The sequence below is a fragment of the Poecile atricapillus genome, chromosome Z, assembly GCF_030490865.1.
Source record: "Poecile atricapillus isolate bPoeAtr1 chromosome Z, bPoeAtr1.hap1, whole genome shotgun sequence".
NCBI lineage: Eukaryota > Metazoa > Chordata > Aves > Passeriformes > Paridae > Poecile > Poecile atricapillus.
The window spans coordinates 111196613-111212402 of NC_081289.1; the positions used below are offsets into that span (position 1 = coordinate 111196613).

Consider the following 15790-nt stretch of genomic DNA (forward strand, 5'->3'; position numbering starts at 1 on the left):
GTTGAGAACTAGATTTCCTAAAATTCTTTTAAAGACATTGCCTAAGGAATTTAAGGGTCAGATTAGATTGTGAGGCATGCCCATACAACTCTGAAAGGGACCATTATGCTTGGGGATAGAGCTGCCTTTTTTAGTGAGTGCACTCAGGCATTCAGGTTTTTAAGGTGTGACTTGTGGTTTTGCATTTGAGTTTTTACACAGGCATGCCTTGAGGCTGGCTAGTTGAGAGAACAGTTTGAACATTCCGATAATGATCAGCTCCCAAATGAGGTAGAAACTTCTGAGTGGACTATCTGCATAGATAGTCCTAAACAAAAATTTAAAACTATCCTCTTATTTGAATGAGTCGTGTGCTTTTCTAGGTAGGATGCATTTGGCCCCAAGAACACTGTCTGATAATGAGTTTTGGGAGTGTCTTGCTGGAAAAATGAAGTGATGTCAGGAATTGTCTGTCCCATCAGTCAAGCTGAGTGACAGATTTTCTTGGGTCTGAGTGTCAAAGTATTTGTATTTTGCAGTCACAGACTCTGTAGCCAGAGTGTGAGGATCACAAGAAGTATAAACAAGTATCTTCTGACACTTTTTATTGTTGTATTGATCAAACTTGGTGATGAGAATAGTGAATAGAAGTTTCTCAAGAGTTAATTTCAGAAGTTTCTAGGACTTCACTTAATGCCATGTTCGCCCTTACAAAATCTTCTGATTTAATTCCTTTTTAAGAAGCAGCAAATTCACCAGTGATACTTGAAGACTCACTAAACGAAACTCTTATTTTTGTAAGGAAACCACATATTTTTGAAGACACATGTAGGACTGTGATTTTCTAGCTGTGTATCTACAGGTACCATGGTGATGAGTGCTAAGTGTTTGCTTTTGGTTAAAGGAAAAGAAAAGCCTGTATTGTCATAAAGTGTTCAGTCTGCCTTCATTTATTCCTAGTAGCTTGATTTAATTTGGGCTCAATCAGATAGTGTACAGTATATGCTCACTGGCACCTGTACTTTTATCAGGTATGTAATCAGTACCTTAGAGCTGATGGTAGCTGAAGACTATATGATTGTCTACTTGAATGGAGCAACGCCAAGAAGAAGGATGCCTGGACTGGGTTGGATGAAAAAATGTTATCAGATGATTGATCGACGGTGAGTAGTATTTTCCTGTCCGATCCGCAGCCATTATTTTGAACAGTGTCCTGTTTCTGTAACTCACCTACGTGCATGCCAAGGTTTACCGTATATGATCTTTCTTTATCTTTTGTGGTTTTTTCTGTTTTTCTAAGAGACTATTGCTTTTTTACTTAGATTGCGGAAGAATTTGAAATCATTTATAATTGTTCATCCATCATGGTTTATCAGGACAATTCTGGCTGTGACACGACCTTTTATAAGGTATGTAGTAAATACCAGTGATTTTCTATGTCCCTGAAATACATAAGCACCCTAAATCATCAAACATGGCTGTTAATCTTTCACTGAATAGAGCTCATTTTATAGATCATGTTGGGATTTTGGAAGTCGAATTTCACTTCCCTAAGGTGAATTGCAGGAATAAAGTGATTTATATGAGTATCTAGTTTCAGAAATCATAGGCATGGTTTTGTAATCCTGTATGTGTATGTACTGGGAATTCAGTCCCTTAAAGTAGTCTTTGTTCACAACCCAGATAAAAGACATATAGAAAAGGGAACTGCATGTAATTATAATCACCTTATTTAAAAAATTCTGGCTACCAAACCAGATTAGGCTACAGTTCTGGGTTTTTAAAGTATCATTGCTACACATAGCTCATATAAGAGGACTGCCTTCATCCTGAGGTGTTTAAATCCATTTCGGTTCAAAAAAGGTTTAATGCTGTAAAAGGTAATGGTTTGATTAGTAAAAAAAAGGAGAAAAAAAAAAAAAAAGGTACCAGCTATAAAGACTGCAGACTTACTGCAGAAGATAGGCAAGTATGCAGTTGAAATCCTGAGATCAGGGAGAGCAGAGTGGCGGGTATAAAAAAGAGTTGCTTCAGGCAGGACAAGAAGCTTCATCTACAGAAGCCACACAGATGCATTATGACAGATCTCAGGGAGTTCTGCTCACAGACCTCAGGTGAAGACACTGGAGATCTCTTGTTACAGGGTGCTCTGTCCTGATAAGGTGACACTGGGGTGGGGAAGCACATGAGTTGTCCCATTGCTGCCAAAGTGCAACAGGCAGAATGTCATAACAGAGCTCCTTTCTCTTAAAGAGAAGTTGAAAATAACAATTTTGAATACCAGAGTGAAAGGGAAACAATACTTGGAATTATCACCAGTAGTTATGTGGATTCACTGAGTTGCATTTGATATGAGGTATTTCTGTTGCCATCCTGTTTGCTCCCAGAAGTGGTCTTTTTTAAAGTCATGTCAATTTCAATTCATTAGTCATTTATTCAAAATGGCCATACTAAACAGCAGTGATTAGAGGTTTTTCATTAACATACAGGAGAAAATGTTCACTCTAAATAGTTTGGCAAAGCAGATTAGCAGTACAAAACTAGACACGCTAAGTTACCACCTAAACCAAATAGATTGAGTCTTGATGCAAGAAGAATGTGAAGTGCAAACTGAAGCTGAAAAAGGTGGGCAAGACACATGGCTAGTGTGATTTTTTTGGAGGATGACATGAGATATTTGGACTCTTTCCAAGGACAGGAGAACATTATGAGTTCCCTTACCTTTCTTCAGGACGTAAGGAGATAAAAACTTGATTAGATTGAGGACCAATGACAATAGCTTAGTTTGCTAGCCCACAGCTGTTCCCCAAACCCCTGACAGACACAGTGGGAATTTTAGAGTGAGAAATTAATTGGCACAAGGCAAGCAGAGATATCAGTGAGATAGCTAAAAGCAAGCAATATAATTTTAATTGCATATCAGCTGAGATGTGGGACTAAGCAGTAGAAATCAAAAACCTGAAAGACAACAAAATGGTGAGGGGCAGTCAAGTCACTGAGGGTGGGCTACCCTCAGTTTTACCTCAGCTCTTTGTTCTACCTCAAAAACTAGTGTAATAAATTATTTGTAAATAAAAATTCGTAAAGGTATAAATAAGATGTATATGTTTTAAAATAATAAAAATTCCAAAGATGTACATAAACCCTTTTTCCAAGCCTGGCCAGGAGTTTTCCTCCAAAGGCAAGGGATTGCAGCCAACATCCAGATAACTAACATTAGCTCGGAAAATAGACAGGACGAGAGCCATCAAGAAAACAAAGGAACTAGCTCGGAGGAGGAACCCACCCCCGGACCTGACCAATGTCCCTGCAGATCTCGGTTGGGAAACAATCAAGGTCGACAAAGACAAGCCTCAGAAAAAGTATCCGTCGCTAGTCCTGAACGCCCCACCTGTCAGACCAGTGTTGGAGATGCAATCACTGGAAACAAAAGGGAAGACTCTGCCGAGATTTCCATCGGCACCAACCCTGGATCACACCACTTCTGCCTTGATAACCCAAAATTAAAATACATACAGAGTCTCTTTACATATGAGGAGACTCTGTCCGGACACAAGTTAGGTCTATTTTTCCAAGCCAGGAAATCCATTCACCGAACAATCAAGAACACTTGGTGAATGGAGCCTGCTTGGAATTTTAGCCTGAGGACTTAAAATCCCTATAAAACCCCAAGCCTGAGAGCGCTCAGACGTGGATTTGGGAACCCTACACCTCCGGTGTAGACCCTGTCCACCCAGCGCTGCGCTGACCATTTTTGTTGTGGTTTTTTTCTCTCGTTGTTGTTATTTGCTGTTTATTAATAAACTTCTCTTTTTGATTTTATCCCAAAATTGCCTTTGCATTTATAACACTAGCAGGAGAATTCAGTGGAATGTGGAATCCATCTTGAGTGAAAAATCATTTTTTGAATATATAGAATGAAAGAACTAGAGGTAGCAGAGATAGATCCTAGATATTCTATTAGAACCCTTATAGATATTCACTCCAAAAATAATTTGAGCTGTATTAGGTAAGAAATTAGATTTCTAGGGGGTTTTTCAAGGGTCTGTGAAACATATTTGGCATTCGATGGAAATATTTAAATCATGGGAAGTTACCACTATTGGCAGCTAACTTTCCCTAGAAGTCTGAAAGAGTGTCTGGGATGCCCATACACTTCCACATGAAGGAATTACTTAGAAATCAGTCACTGTAGTGGAAGTGGTGGACCCAGAAGAATCCTCAGGAGGAAAAATTACCCACTGAAAGATTTTTTAACTCCTTCCTACCATCTTTAGAGGCTTATGTTTGGCTTGCAGTTTGCCAGGTTACTTTAAATGGCAATGCTGATGCTTCAGACTGTGATTAACAATTTGGATAAAATGCTAAGAATCTGTATGTTGTGTATAAAATGTGTGTGAATCTGTATATGTGCTTTGACTGGACAATCGTGGGTGATTCTTGTATCTAAAACGTAAATCAAAATCAGACCATTGGTCTGATCCAGTGTGTGTGCCTAATTATGCTGATTGGGTACAGAAACAATTTACAGTGAATGAGCTTAAAGAACTATTCACAGCACCTTCATGTATTCCTGTTCCAGTTATCTCACTTTGCATTATTGGGAAGATATGTGTGTTGAGGGGAAGGACAGTAACCTTTGCTCAGAGCTATTTCAGATGCTCCATGTTGTCTGGCTGTACCTCCTGGTCAGCAGTAAATAGGAGGAATATGTTCTGGTTTTCAAGACCTAGACTTAACATATATGATCAATATGAGTTTGCCACTATTACTGATGTTATAAGATGATCACAGCTAAATTTAAAAAATTTAAAAGCCAAATGATAAAGATAGATAGATTTTTCATAACCTCACACTTACCAAATAACTTAGGTTAGACAAATGAATAGCCTTATGTTTTAACTGTTTTCTGAAAATTTAGCCTTTTTTCCAAATGATCATTCTACAAGCACAATAAATGAGTGATAGCACAGCTGAAATAAACAATTATTTTGTCATAAAAAGTCCATGCAGTAAGAATGGACACAATCAGATCTCTGCTCTTCTGAATAAATTATGAAATTCAGCTTTATTGTTTTTGATTGAGAATTGGTGTAAAATAGAAATGCTGAGTCATCACATTCCCTTGATAACCATCATGATGATTATGTCCATGTCAAGTAATGTTTCCCATATCTTTTTGCAAGTACTCTGTAAGGGATTTGATTTCTTTTCCAAATTTTCACACATCTCCTTCAAAATGTAAAACTAATCACGTTGTCTAGTATATAGGCATTACAATTTAAGATGTTGGCTTAATAATGTGATTCAGCCTAGAGAAGGAACAATAAAAGGTGTAGGCTTGATTTCAGTCTCACTAGAACTCAGGTAGGCTCATGATCAGCTGAACTGTCTGTTAAGATACAGTTATTAAAATTCTTAGAGAGATGTCCAAATTCAGGTGCAGACAAGACCATATGCTGAAGTAAATAGCACAGACTTTTATTTAGCAGTAAATCTGAGAGAGAGAGATAGAAAGAAATAAAATGAGTGTGAGGAGAGGAGAATGAGCTTGACAAACACAGGCAGACTAAGTAGAAATAATATCATCACTCTATGGTCTTGATGTCATCCCATTGGTCCTCTTCTCTTGGTGATGAGGGTTCCAATCTTGTCAAAGTTATGGTCACTGTCTTTATTGAGTAGGGGAAGCCCACAAAACAGAGTCCATTGCATTTACATTTACTCAAGTTCAGGTGGGAATGCCCAGGTACCTTGCCTTCTAAGATGTTGCAGCTGCCTCTTTCTTGTATCAGTAAAGGTGAGTTGTTCATGTTCCACCAGTTATGTCAGGGCTGAATACCTTCAGGCTCTATGTAAAAGTCCTGGTTCTTTCCTAGAGGGAAGTTTTGACACCTGAGCCACTGTGCAAGAGGGGACTGGCATCATAAAAAGTGCTATCCCACTTCACAGGACGTGCCTCTTACCAGCCTTCTGTAGCTGTGGCAGGTGGATTGAGTCATTAATTATTAACAGTCCTGTCTCTCAGTCTGTAATTGAAATACAAATATCCAAATGCTTAATTATTTAATACATTTAATACATTTCTTGATTTGGTTTTAGCATGTTATAAAAGATGGGGAGGGAAAGTCAATTAATACCTTTTTTTCCTGTGTTTCAGCTCTAAGTTCAGCAGTAAGATACAGTATGTCAACACGTTGGCAGAGCTTCATGAGATGATTCCAATGGAATATGTGCATATACCAGACAGTATTGTCAAGTAAGTGATGTACAGCAGTATGTATTTGTTCTAATGGAAACTACTTCCACAAACTAATAATAGTGTTAAGGACTGTAAGAAGAATAGAAATCACTTTCCTAATGTTCTTAAAAAATGATTATGTGTTGTTCCACAAACATGTCACTGTCAAACTGAGAAGCAGGAGACCATTGTGGAATGGAAACACAAACCACAATAAATATTTACTTCTATAGGAGTGGGAAAATTGTTTGGCCTTTCCTGAGGTATCATCTAGGCTGTATTTTTTCATAACTTTTATCTCTGTTTAAGTGGAATTGTTTTCAAATTTTAGTCGTGCAAGGCTCTTAACAGAGGCATTAATTAAAAGATAGCCTATTCAACAGAAGACCAGTAAAACTCCATAGGTTAACTGTTCCTTGCCTTGTCAATTTTTGTGGTTAAATCCACAACCCCTGAAAGAAAGTTTCTCAGTTCTTGCTGCTTATGTGAAGACGTTTTTCAAATGCAGGCATTTCCAAAGGAAAATACCTGTTAAAAAATGGTGGGAAGTTGATTGGCATTGTTTTCCTCAAATGACATTTTTTCAGACCTGAAAACAACGAAAAGAAATGGTATACCAAGACTGAAAGCATGACTAGAAAAGATAATGGTTTCTATGTAGTTGTTATTAAGTTCTGTTCAGAAATCTAATTTTTTTAATTGTTCTCTTTAGCAAATGTTCCAGGTTTTGAACAGCCTGTTCTAGAAGGTAGTTTGAAGAGTAGATACGCAAGTATAATTGTATTTTCATTATGACTGATCAGTGACAGCTTTTGAAGTTGTCATAGATCTACTCAGCCCAGGCAGGAGTTTTCACACCTGTTTTACAGTAGTCATAAAGCAATTTCCTTTGTCAGGCTGGTGGTGCAGTTCCAGGGAGGAAGTGGGAAGCTCAGGTCTGGATATAGCAGTAAATTGCAATTGTGAAATCAGGGGTCATAGAGACTTTCACTCAGCTTCATTTGCTGCTGTAACTTCTTTAGAGGTGGAATATGCTAAGAATGTTCTAACATCCCTAACAAATGTTCCTCTGATTCCTGTAAACATTTTAGTTTCTTATAGTTGTCTTTGATAGAAACCTTACTGTGATACTCAGAGGGTTTCTGTCTGTTTCTTTGCTGTGTCATACTGTTACACAGTGGCACATCTGTGTTACACACATTTTTTCTTCCCTATAAACGGTTCGAAAAGTCCATCCACCTCTCAGACCAAAGATGAAACAATCACAGCACTAGTACCAAAGAAACTTCAGTACTTACAGAGTTTTAGGGTAATGCCTACTTCATGTCATCAGCAGCCAGATGAGAGATCGTGATTTTGCTGAAAAAGACAGAACTGGAAAGATGACAATTGCACACATTGGTGGCAAGCATTTCAAGATGTTGTGATAACAAGATTTAGTGGCTGTGTGCATTCAAAGCATCTGTGAGTGGCTATTCCCATACCATAGGGAGAAGTGCAGTGTTCAGTTCATAGCTTCCCTTCTGCTGCAAATTCAGAGAGATTCATATAGAAGAATACAACTCATTTTTTTTCCTTCATAATTACTTCATTTCCAAGAACAAGCATACCACCTATGGTCAAGAAAAATCCCAGCTTTAGAAAATACATAATGTTATGCCAGAATTTGGGTTATGTGTTTATTTAAGTAGTTTTCAGAGAAGCACAATACAATATGATTGTTGTACCATATGAACTTGTACGTATTTTCTCTTCTTTCATTCACTCTCATCTTGTAAGGTATGATGAAGAGAAGTGTATTAAAAGAAGAATGAGGTAAAACTTGCTTTCTAGCCCATGCTGTTGCTCATAATGGAGTGAATCTGTGTGACAGCCTTTCACCTGCAGGCGACCTCAACAGCTGAATGAGAGAGGACTTGCAATGATGTGGCATCTTACTTTCCCCTTCAAGCTGTTGAGATCAGCTTCCCTTGCAAATAAAACTCACTGAACTGTAAATGTCCTTGACTTGGCGCAGGCTGCAGCTAGTTTAACATTATCTGATAGAGCAAATGAATGCTTTCAGCTCTGTCCACTGGGCATGCCTCAGACCCCTGCTGCTTCTCAGTCTGTGCCTCTAAGTGAGCTAAATAAGGACTTTAGAAATTTAAGGTGTGTTCAGAACAAGAATAAATGGTATCTTACTTAATTGGAAAGCTTTTAAAGTCAGCCCTTAATCATACTGGGTGCCTATGTTAAAAGCATGTACTGTACTTGTTCTTTGCTCTGCTATTGCTCTGCTTCACTCTTATGCTCTGCTTGCTTCTCTGTTTCTTTATATCAATAACTTTTACTCATGCAGACTGGATGAAGAACTGAGGGAAGCTACAGAAGCAGCTAAGTAAGATAGCTTTCAGCTGGATGCTGGCATTATATTGTTTCACAGGAATAGCTGGAATGCAGTAGTACATTGTGTTTGGTACAGCAGTCAGCTTGTAGTTTCAATTACTGTGTAAGTTGCCCCATTTGTGAATTGACTTCCCCTCTCACAGCTTTTGTACTGCTGGGTCTCAGTAATAGTTATACCCTTACATTATAAAAAAAAATTTTGCTGTTTTTTGATGATTGTTTCTGTAGTCATGGGAATGGCTGAAATCACATACTCCATTAAAATGGGTCATTAAACATTTTCTTTCCCTTTTATGTCAGTTGATTTATACAGCTTTTAAGAGGTAGTTATTTCAAAGATTTTTTACAGGTCACTAAATTATGGTTAGCTATCTCAGTTAAGGCAGGTGTATAAATTCTTCTGTCTTTCCAATGTTAGCTGAATATGCTGAGAAATTAATACTTGATAATAATATTATATTGTCTATGGTTATTTAATAAACCAGATGCAGGTGATGATCAGATACTTTAAAGTGATAACTCTGTGCTTTGACTTGAATATAATGTGGTAGTATGGTGTAGAGTACCAAAGAAATCCTCAAGAAGTGCACAATACTTGACTCACTGAGCAGAACTTTAGAAAGTTTATGGTGCACTTTCCTTATGTGAGTATTGTACACAAAATTCCTGTGCTGGTTCTAGTTCAAGATTCTCTCATGCAGTTTTTGTAACTAAAGATTTCGAGTTTTGTACTTTCTTTCCAGTCACCTTCCTTTTGCTTATGCACTTCACAATTTTCAACTTACAGCTTCTTCTTTGCTGTAGTTTTTCTAAAAGTTCCTTCTTTTGCGGTACACATTTTCCTTCAGTTCTTCTGAGGTTAGTTTCTAAAACAACCACAGAGAAATATCTAAAATGCTGGCCACTGCTTTTTGATTCGAGCAGTTAGCACTGCCTCAGAAGCAATAAATTCACATATGTAGTTACCTGATGCCGCCTGACTATTCTGCTAAACAAAAAGGCTTACTCAGCCTTGAAATACAGCTTCTATCCCTTTTGTTCAACATTTTCAAATGCATTGTATATGTGACAGTGAGTGGAAGAAAGCTGCTTTCTTGCCACTCCATTTAAAATAGTAGAGGCTGCAGTGTAGCAAGTGAAAGGGGAACAAAATATTCATATGAGGCACCACTGATTATTGTTACTGTTGGATGTATGAGATCACTGTAGTGCATTTCCCTTCCCCAACTTAAAGAAATAGCTTTAAAATTTGTTACTCAGACTAATGTGTGTTGTGGGCACGAAGATCCCTACATTCCTAAAAACAACATTTGTGTGTTCGTACTGTCAAAGATACTCACTACAGTTAGTTATTACATCCCCAAATTTGATGTCATATTTTAAAAGAGAAAGAAATCAACACAGAAAAAATGTTTACTTATCTTTTTCCTTGTATCCAGAACTAGCTGCCTCTCAAATGATCCAGAAATGGCTTCAGTGGAGCAGGAGTAAGAATTTATGCCTAATACTGTCATTACATTTTAACATTATTTTACAGCCATGTTGCTAGGAACTGAGGCTGGGCAGACTCCTTAAAACTTTTTTGAGAACTAAATACATTTATGGCAATATTCAGGAACAACATGTACAAGCAGACAAAGCATTGACACTTTATTATATTTATATTTTATATACTTTATGTATGTGTTATATAGTGAAGATTTATTATATTTGTGTTGCATTGGGAATGTGTTTGAAGTGTCCTTAAGCATTTCTGAGCAGAGAGAGATATAATTGTTAGCCTGAGAATATTCAGGTTAAATTATATAAAAAACAGATAGAAAAAGTGCAGCATGATCACAGTGAAGATGGTTCCATGCATTATGTTCAATTTCAAACTTGCCGTCCTCATTCAAAGATTAAAAAGTCTTATATTTTACTTTGTTTTCTGGGCCATGCTCTTAACATGTGCCTTCTCTTTGCTTTTCTGCTTCTCAGCTTCTTTCATAATTATTTTCCTGATTAAGTCTCAAACATCTTTGTCTTTTCCTTTCAAAGATGGACTTGTTCAGTTGGAAATGGGGACGTGTCAGTCCTATGGTATGCTGTTGCTCTGCCTGATACCATAACTGAAGCATGCAGGTGGAAAACCCTGCGCCGCTGCTCTTCCTGTTCCTGAGGGAGAGTGCTTGTAGGAGCAGTGTGTCACAGGAGTGCTGAGTTTGTTGCTGGAACAGCACATCAGGAGAGCCAGGCATTGCAGTGGGGTGTGTGTCCTGGCCAGTGTGCCCAGGGCAGAGGGATCGAGGCCTTTGCTGCCCCTGCCCTTCTGACCGGTGTGTAGAAATACGCTGGTGTCTCACACTGTATGGGAAATATTATATAGTAAATCTAAATCCTCAGCAAAAAGATTCCATCAATAACATGAGTATTAATAAACAGGCTAATAATTAGAAGTATGTGTAGTGAAAAGCTGCATAAATAAATTGAAGCTTTGGTTTTTACTTTTTAAAAAATAAAACAGTGCTCTAGTAAGCTGTCACACTGTCATACCTCATACACAGGTTGGAACCATAAGATAAATTCCTGATCCAGTTGACATTGTATCTCATCTTTTTTTATCTTAGACACTGTTTTTTTCCATAGTAGGTCAATACATAGTAGGTCAGAACTGTTTTTCAAAGTATGAGAACAAAAAATGGTGTGTTAAAGGCTGTGCATGATTTTGACCTTTTGTGGCTTGAACAACTTTTCTGGTTTTCTTGAAAGATAAGCTGGGCAGCAAAATGAGAAGAGAAATTACATTTATGTTAAATAAATATATATTTAAGGTCAGATTAATGTTAATTCATGGCATTTATTTTCTCTGCATGAATATGAATCTCTCTTCAGAAATGGCAATAATTTTCCTGTGATCATATCCCTTATTTTTTGTCATTTGTTCAGGAAATAGCATCCTACGTAAATCCCCTCACTCTGAGAACAGCAGTTTTACAGAGACTGTTTCTGTATGCTTTCTGTTGGAACACCTCTGGAGTCTGCCCAGCACTTAGTTTGCTTCTGTTGCTTTTCGTTCTGTTTCAAAGGTTTCCGTCTATTGTCATGCTCCGTGTGTTCTATTTTGGTCAGTTCCTTGCATTTCTTCATGACTTTAAGGGAAATATTGTGAAGTAATTCCTAGTAGAGGAATAATGTGTAACAGTTCATAAATATTATGAATTATTATGAATATTCTGAATGAATAATATGAAATATTATGAAGAAATTTAAAATTATGTATTCTTTAAGGAAGATCTTATCTTGAGGCAACATTTATGGAGACAACTTCTTCCTCTACAGAATGCCTCTGAAGTGTTTCATGACGTATGCTTTGCACTAAATAGCAAAACTGTAAGTTATTTCAGACTACTGCAAGTAAATGAGAGATAAGGATACTCAAAAACTTTGTGAGAGCTCAGGATTGGGGAAATAATTAGCCATGTTATTTTAGTGCTCTCAGAGCACTGAATTCAGAGCAATGTGTTTTCAGAGCACTCATTAATTTGTTGTTGTTGTTGTTCTTTGTCATTTTGTCTTTAATAAATAGCATCGACATGACCCTGAAATAAGAAGCATCATTGCCAGGCATTTGAAGAAGAGGGTTCACATGGATTTTCATCACCCAGACAATCACAACCATGCTGCACAATAAGTGGTTTGATGAACTGTGTTTGGTTTATAAGTTTCCCCTGTCGTTCAGAAGTTCAAGAAGACCAAAAGGGCCGGTCCTATTTGCCATGGAAACAGCAGAATTTTGAGGCCTGGTTATTTTTATTGTTTTCAGAAACAGTTTTCATTAGGAGAAGTGTACCATCCAGCATTGGTTTCTATGTGTGTGTGCCATTTCTGTTTAAAAGGATACCGTTTTGCCAACAGTGTGCCTCATGAATAGGTCGATGAGGATGGGGATTTTTTTCATTTTTGTCTTCAGCATATTAATGTTTATGCATAGCTGAACATGATAGTTAGTTGTTACAATAAGTGTTAGTTTGCTTGTGTCACAGAGCAGCAGCAACTTTATTGTTTAAAAATAATTCTAGAAATTATGCAGGACTTTCTTGGATTTGACAGGCCATTAGGCTTTGGGCAGCCTGTCCTAGTGAAAGGTGTCCCTGCACAAGGCAAAAGGGCTGGAACTAGATGATTCTTAAGAGCCCTTCTTAAGGGCTCAAAGTATTCATGCTTTTAGGAATCTGTGTTCCTTGCTGTCTGAAAACTCCTTTTATCTTCATTAAATGACTTTTTTATTTAGTCAGAGAAAAGTGTGATATGCTAAAAGATAATAATTAGTCTCGTTAGACTTCCCAGAGGATGAATGAAATTAATTTTATTTTAATAATTCAGCTTAGTATATTTATTTTAGGCATAATTTTCTAGAAGCAGCTAATCCCATAAATGACTTTCATATATTCTAAAATCCTTGAAGCATTAATTTATTGTTGCTTTCTAAGTCTTTTTCTTCCAGAGCACTTTTTTTTTACAGTTATGAGTCTTGAAGTGACATCCTGTCTCCAATTGTAAAGGCTATTAATTCTCGGAATATGAATCAGATATTATTTCCTACTAGGAGCTGAAAACTGGAAGTCATACTCATTTGTTAGGAATATTTGTTAAAATCTTGCTCCAGATGTTTCTATTAGATAAGAAAGTAAGTCTTATAATAGTATTTGTCTGTGTCACACACAGTAAAAACACAAAAAGGAAAAAACTTAAGCACTGGTTGTTTCCTGCTGTCCTATTTATTGGCACAAAAGATACTTCAGTAAGTTCTGCTCCTTACTGGGAAATGGCTTCGGTTTCTCAGATCATGCTTTTGCAGGAGTGTGCAAATTAATTATCAAGTGATTTCTGTTTGTCTGCTTTAAACAGAGGAGTCAAGAATATGACAAATGTTTTCTCTTACCCTAATGAATACACATATGCACTTTCCACACCAGCTGACTCACCTGCCTGTTGGGAAGTCCTAATGGAAATCTTATGATTACATACTCTCTGAAATACTCTTTTTTTCACAAGATTCTTGTATGCCCTAGAATTACATCTGTGGATTCATTACTTTGTAAAGAAATCCTTAGACATAACAATTCAAGACAAATTGTACCTTTTTTAGTAAGGTCTAACTCTAGCCCAGCTTTCAGTTCAGAATTATTAATGAAAGGGAAAAAACCGAAGTATTTCTTGGGGCATAAAGTTTAAGCACTGGCAGCAAAGCATGAGCCTTCATTTTTTTGAGCTTGAAAGTTCTATTCTGTCCTTCATTTAAAAGGTTGATGTTTTTGTTCTGTGGTTTGCACATTTCCAACTCTGTCAGTTTCTGTCTTGTATTTGCAAGGTACTCTGCAAGCAGTGAAGCAAGCATCTCTCACTGTGTTCACAGTTGTTCAGCTGCTGTAAAGAAGACTGACATAATTGTCAGAAAGGCAAAAGAATGCTTTCTTATTGGCCAGCATGAAAACCAAAATATGTGCCCTCTGCAGTCCTTGCTGGTATCTCTGTCTTACTTGCTAGTCTGCTGTATCACATCTTTTCTGTCAGTTCCCGTAAACTGTCACAGAGATTCTGTGAAATCCTGCTGACCATTGTTGCTGCTCTGTGACCTTGTCCTAAACTAGGGTCTGTTAGTTTCCACCTTTTCTCAGATATTTGAATCCTGGCTTGTGTCTGCCTTATAAAAGTGCTGTCACTTAGTATATTGGGGATAATGTTTTATGTACAGATAAATATTTGTATTGACTTACAGATGCTAATTAAGCTTCATTAAGATCTAAACTATTAAAAGCATTGAGTAGCATGAAGTTGCATCTTTTGTAGACCTGTAGTTAAAGCCTCCTAGGACAAGCCATGTGACTTGTGTTATGCAATAGATGAGAGACGTTTCCACTAGAAGTTTACCACAAAGCAGAGGTTCAGTGCAAATCTTCAATCACTATTTGAGACCTAAGTGGGGTATAAGGGATTTGTGATTTTAGTGGTGGACGTCAGCTCAGAGTTGAATTTAATTCTACTTGCTTTGTGTGAAATTACTAAGTAGAAAAGTTATGAATTTAATGTGATTAATATGGGTAGAATAACGGTGGCAGCCTGAGATGAAAGGAATTTAAGCCAGATGTCACATAAAAACAAAATGGGGCACTGATGTGATAGTTTAAAAATGACTGCAGGATCAAAGTATGGTTATCTTTGCTTATTAATATATTTTGAAAAGTTTTTTAATGTAATGATATGGCAAATCTATGTTATACTAACAATAACAAACCATTATTGCTAAATCAGTAGTTTGTTGAAAGAGAAACATAGTACGTATAATTGCACAGATATAAGCTTTTATATATGGATTTTTTCTACTGTGTGTCAGAGTGCTCAGATGAAATATAAATTAGTAGTTGCAATTTTTTTTTGTTAAAATACCTATGCTGACTTAAATTATAGATTAAGCAATACAAGAATATCTAATAGCATTGTATGGATATATATACCTATGAATCTAAATAAAGAATTGCAGCGCACCACTGGTCATATTTCCTTTCAACTCCAAATTGTGGGATTTTTTTATTCTCTGGGTACATGGGAACACTTTACTGGTTCAGATCAGTTTTTTGCATAGTTAAACATTTTTTGTTTTCCTTTGCATTCCCTGTCTATCCTTCCAAAAACTGAAGTGGACTCAATTTTGCGTCTCATGGTATTATTCCCCATCTCCATGTATTAAAATCCTGGCTTTTGTTCCTGAAAGAAAGCAGATGGAATTCTTTAAATTTCTTTCTAATTTGTGTCCATGCTATTATGTAAAGATCAAATGCACAGATAGTCCATCTCATATGTCAGAAAGGCAAAAGCTGTGGGGCAGGAGGACATTGACTGTGAAACCACCCTAAGCACATTAGCAACCTGACTGACTTCAGTGAAGGAAGGGGTCAGAGCTGGTGGACATGCAGTCCTCTCACCTGCCTGGTGCATTGTACCCACAGGCTAGTCTACATCTGTGCCAAATGGGCCAATTTATACTACCACTACTTAAAGTAAAGCTGGCTGATTTTTGGAGCTATCCTGAGCATTGTCCAGTGAGGCACCAAATATGAGATTAAAGGTGATGCACTGTGGCTTCTTAATTGCCACCCACCTGCAAGCAGCTCTCTGAGTGCTTCTAGACCTTTTTAGAGTCAA

At 37.2% G+C, this 15790-nt stretch overlaps 1 protein-coding gene across 2 annotated transcripts in view; it reads left to right on the forward strand.

Moving 5' to 3' along the window:
- PRUNE2 (prune homolog 2 with BCH domain) overlaps positions 1-15132 on the forward strand; it is a 132700-nt gene extending 117568 nt beyond the window's left edge. The window contains exons 15-21 of one of the 2 annotated variants that reach the window (XM_058827890.1): positions 1011-1142; positions 1302-1388; positions 6140-6238; positions 8000-8035; positions 8562-8600; positions 10048-10095; positions 12174-15132. In XM_058827890.1, the coding sequence (XP_058683873.1) occupies positions 1011-1142; positions 1302-1388; positions 6140-6238; positions 8000-8035; positions 8562-8600; positions 10048-10095; positions 12174-12195 (463 nt within the window). In that variant the 3' untranslated portion in view covers positions 12196-15132. The remainder of the gene's footprint in view (positions 1-1010; positions 1143-1301; positions 1389-6139; positions 6239-7999; positions 8036-8561; positions 8601-10047; positions 10096-12173) is intronic. The other variant, XM_058827891.1, reaches the window with a different exon arrangement.
- The last annotated feature ends 658 nt before the right edge of the window (positions 15133-15790 follow it).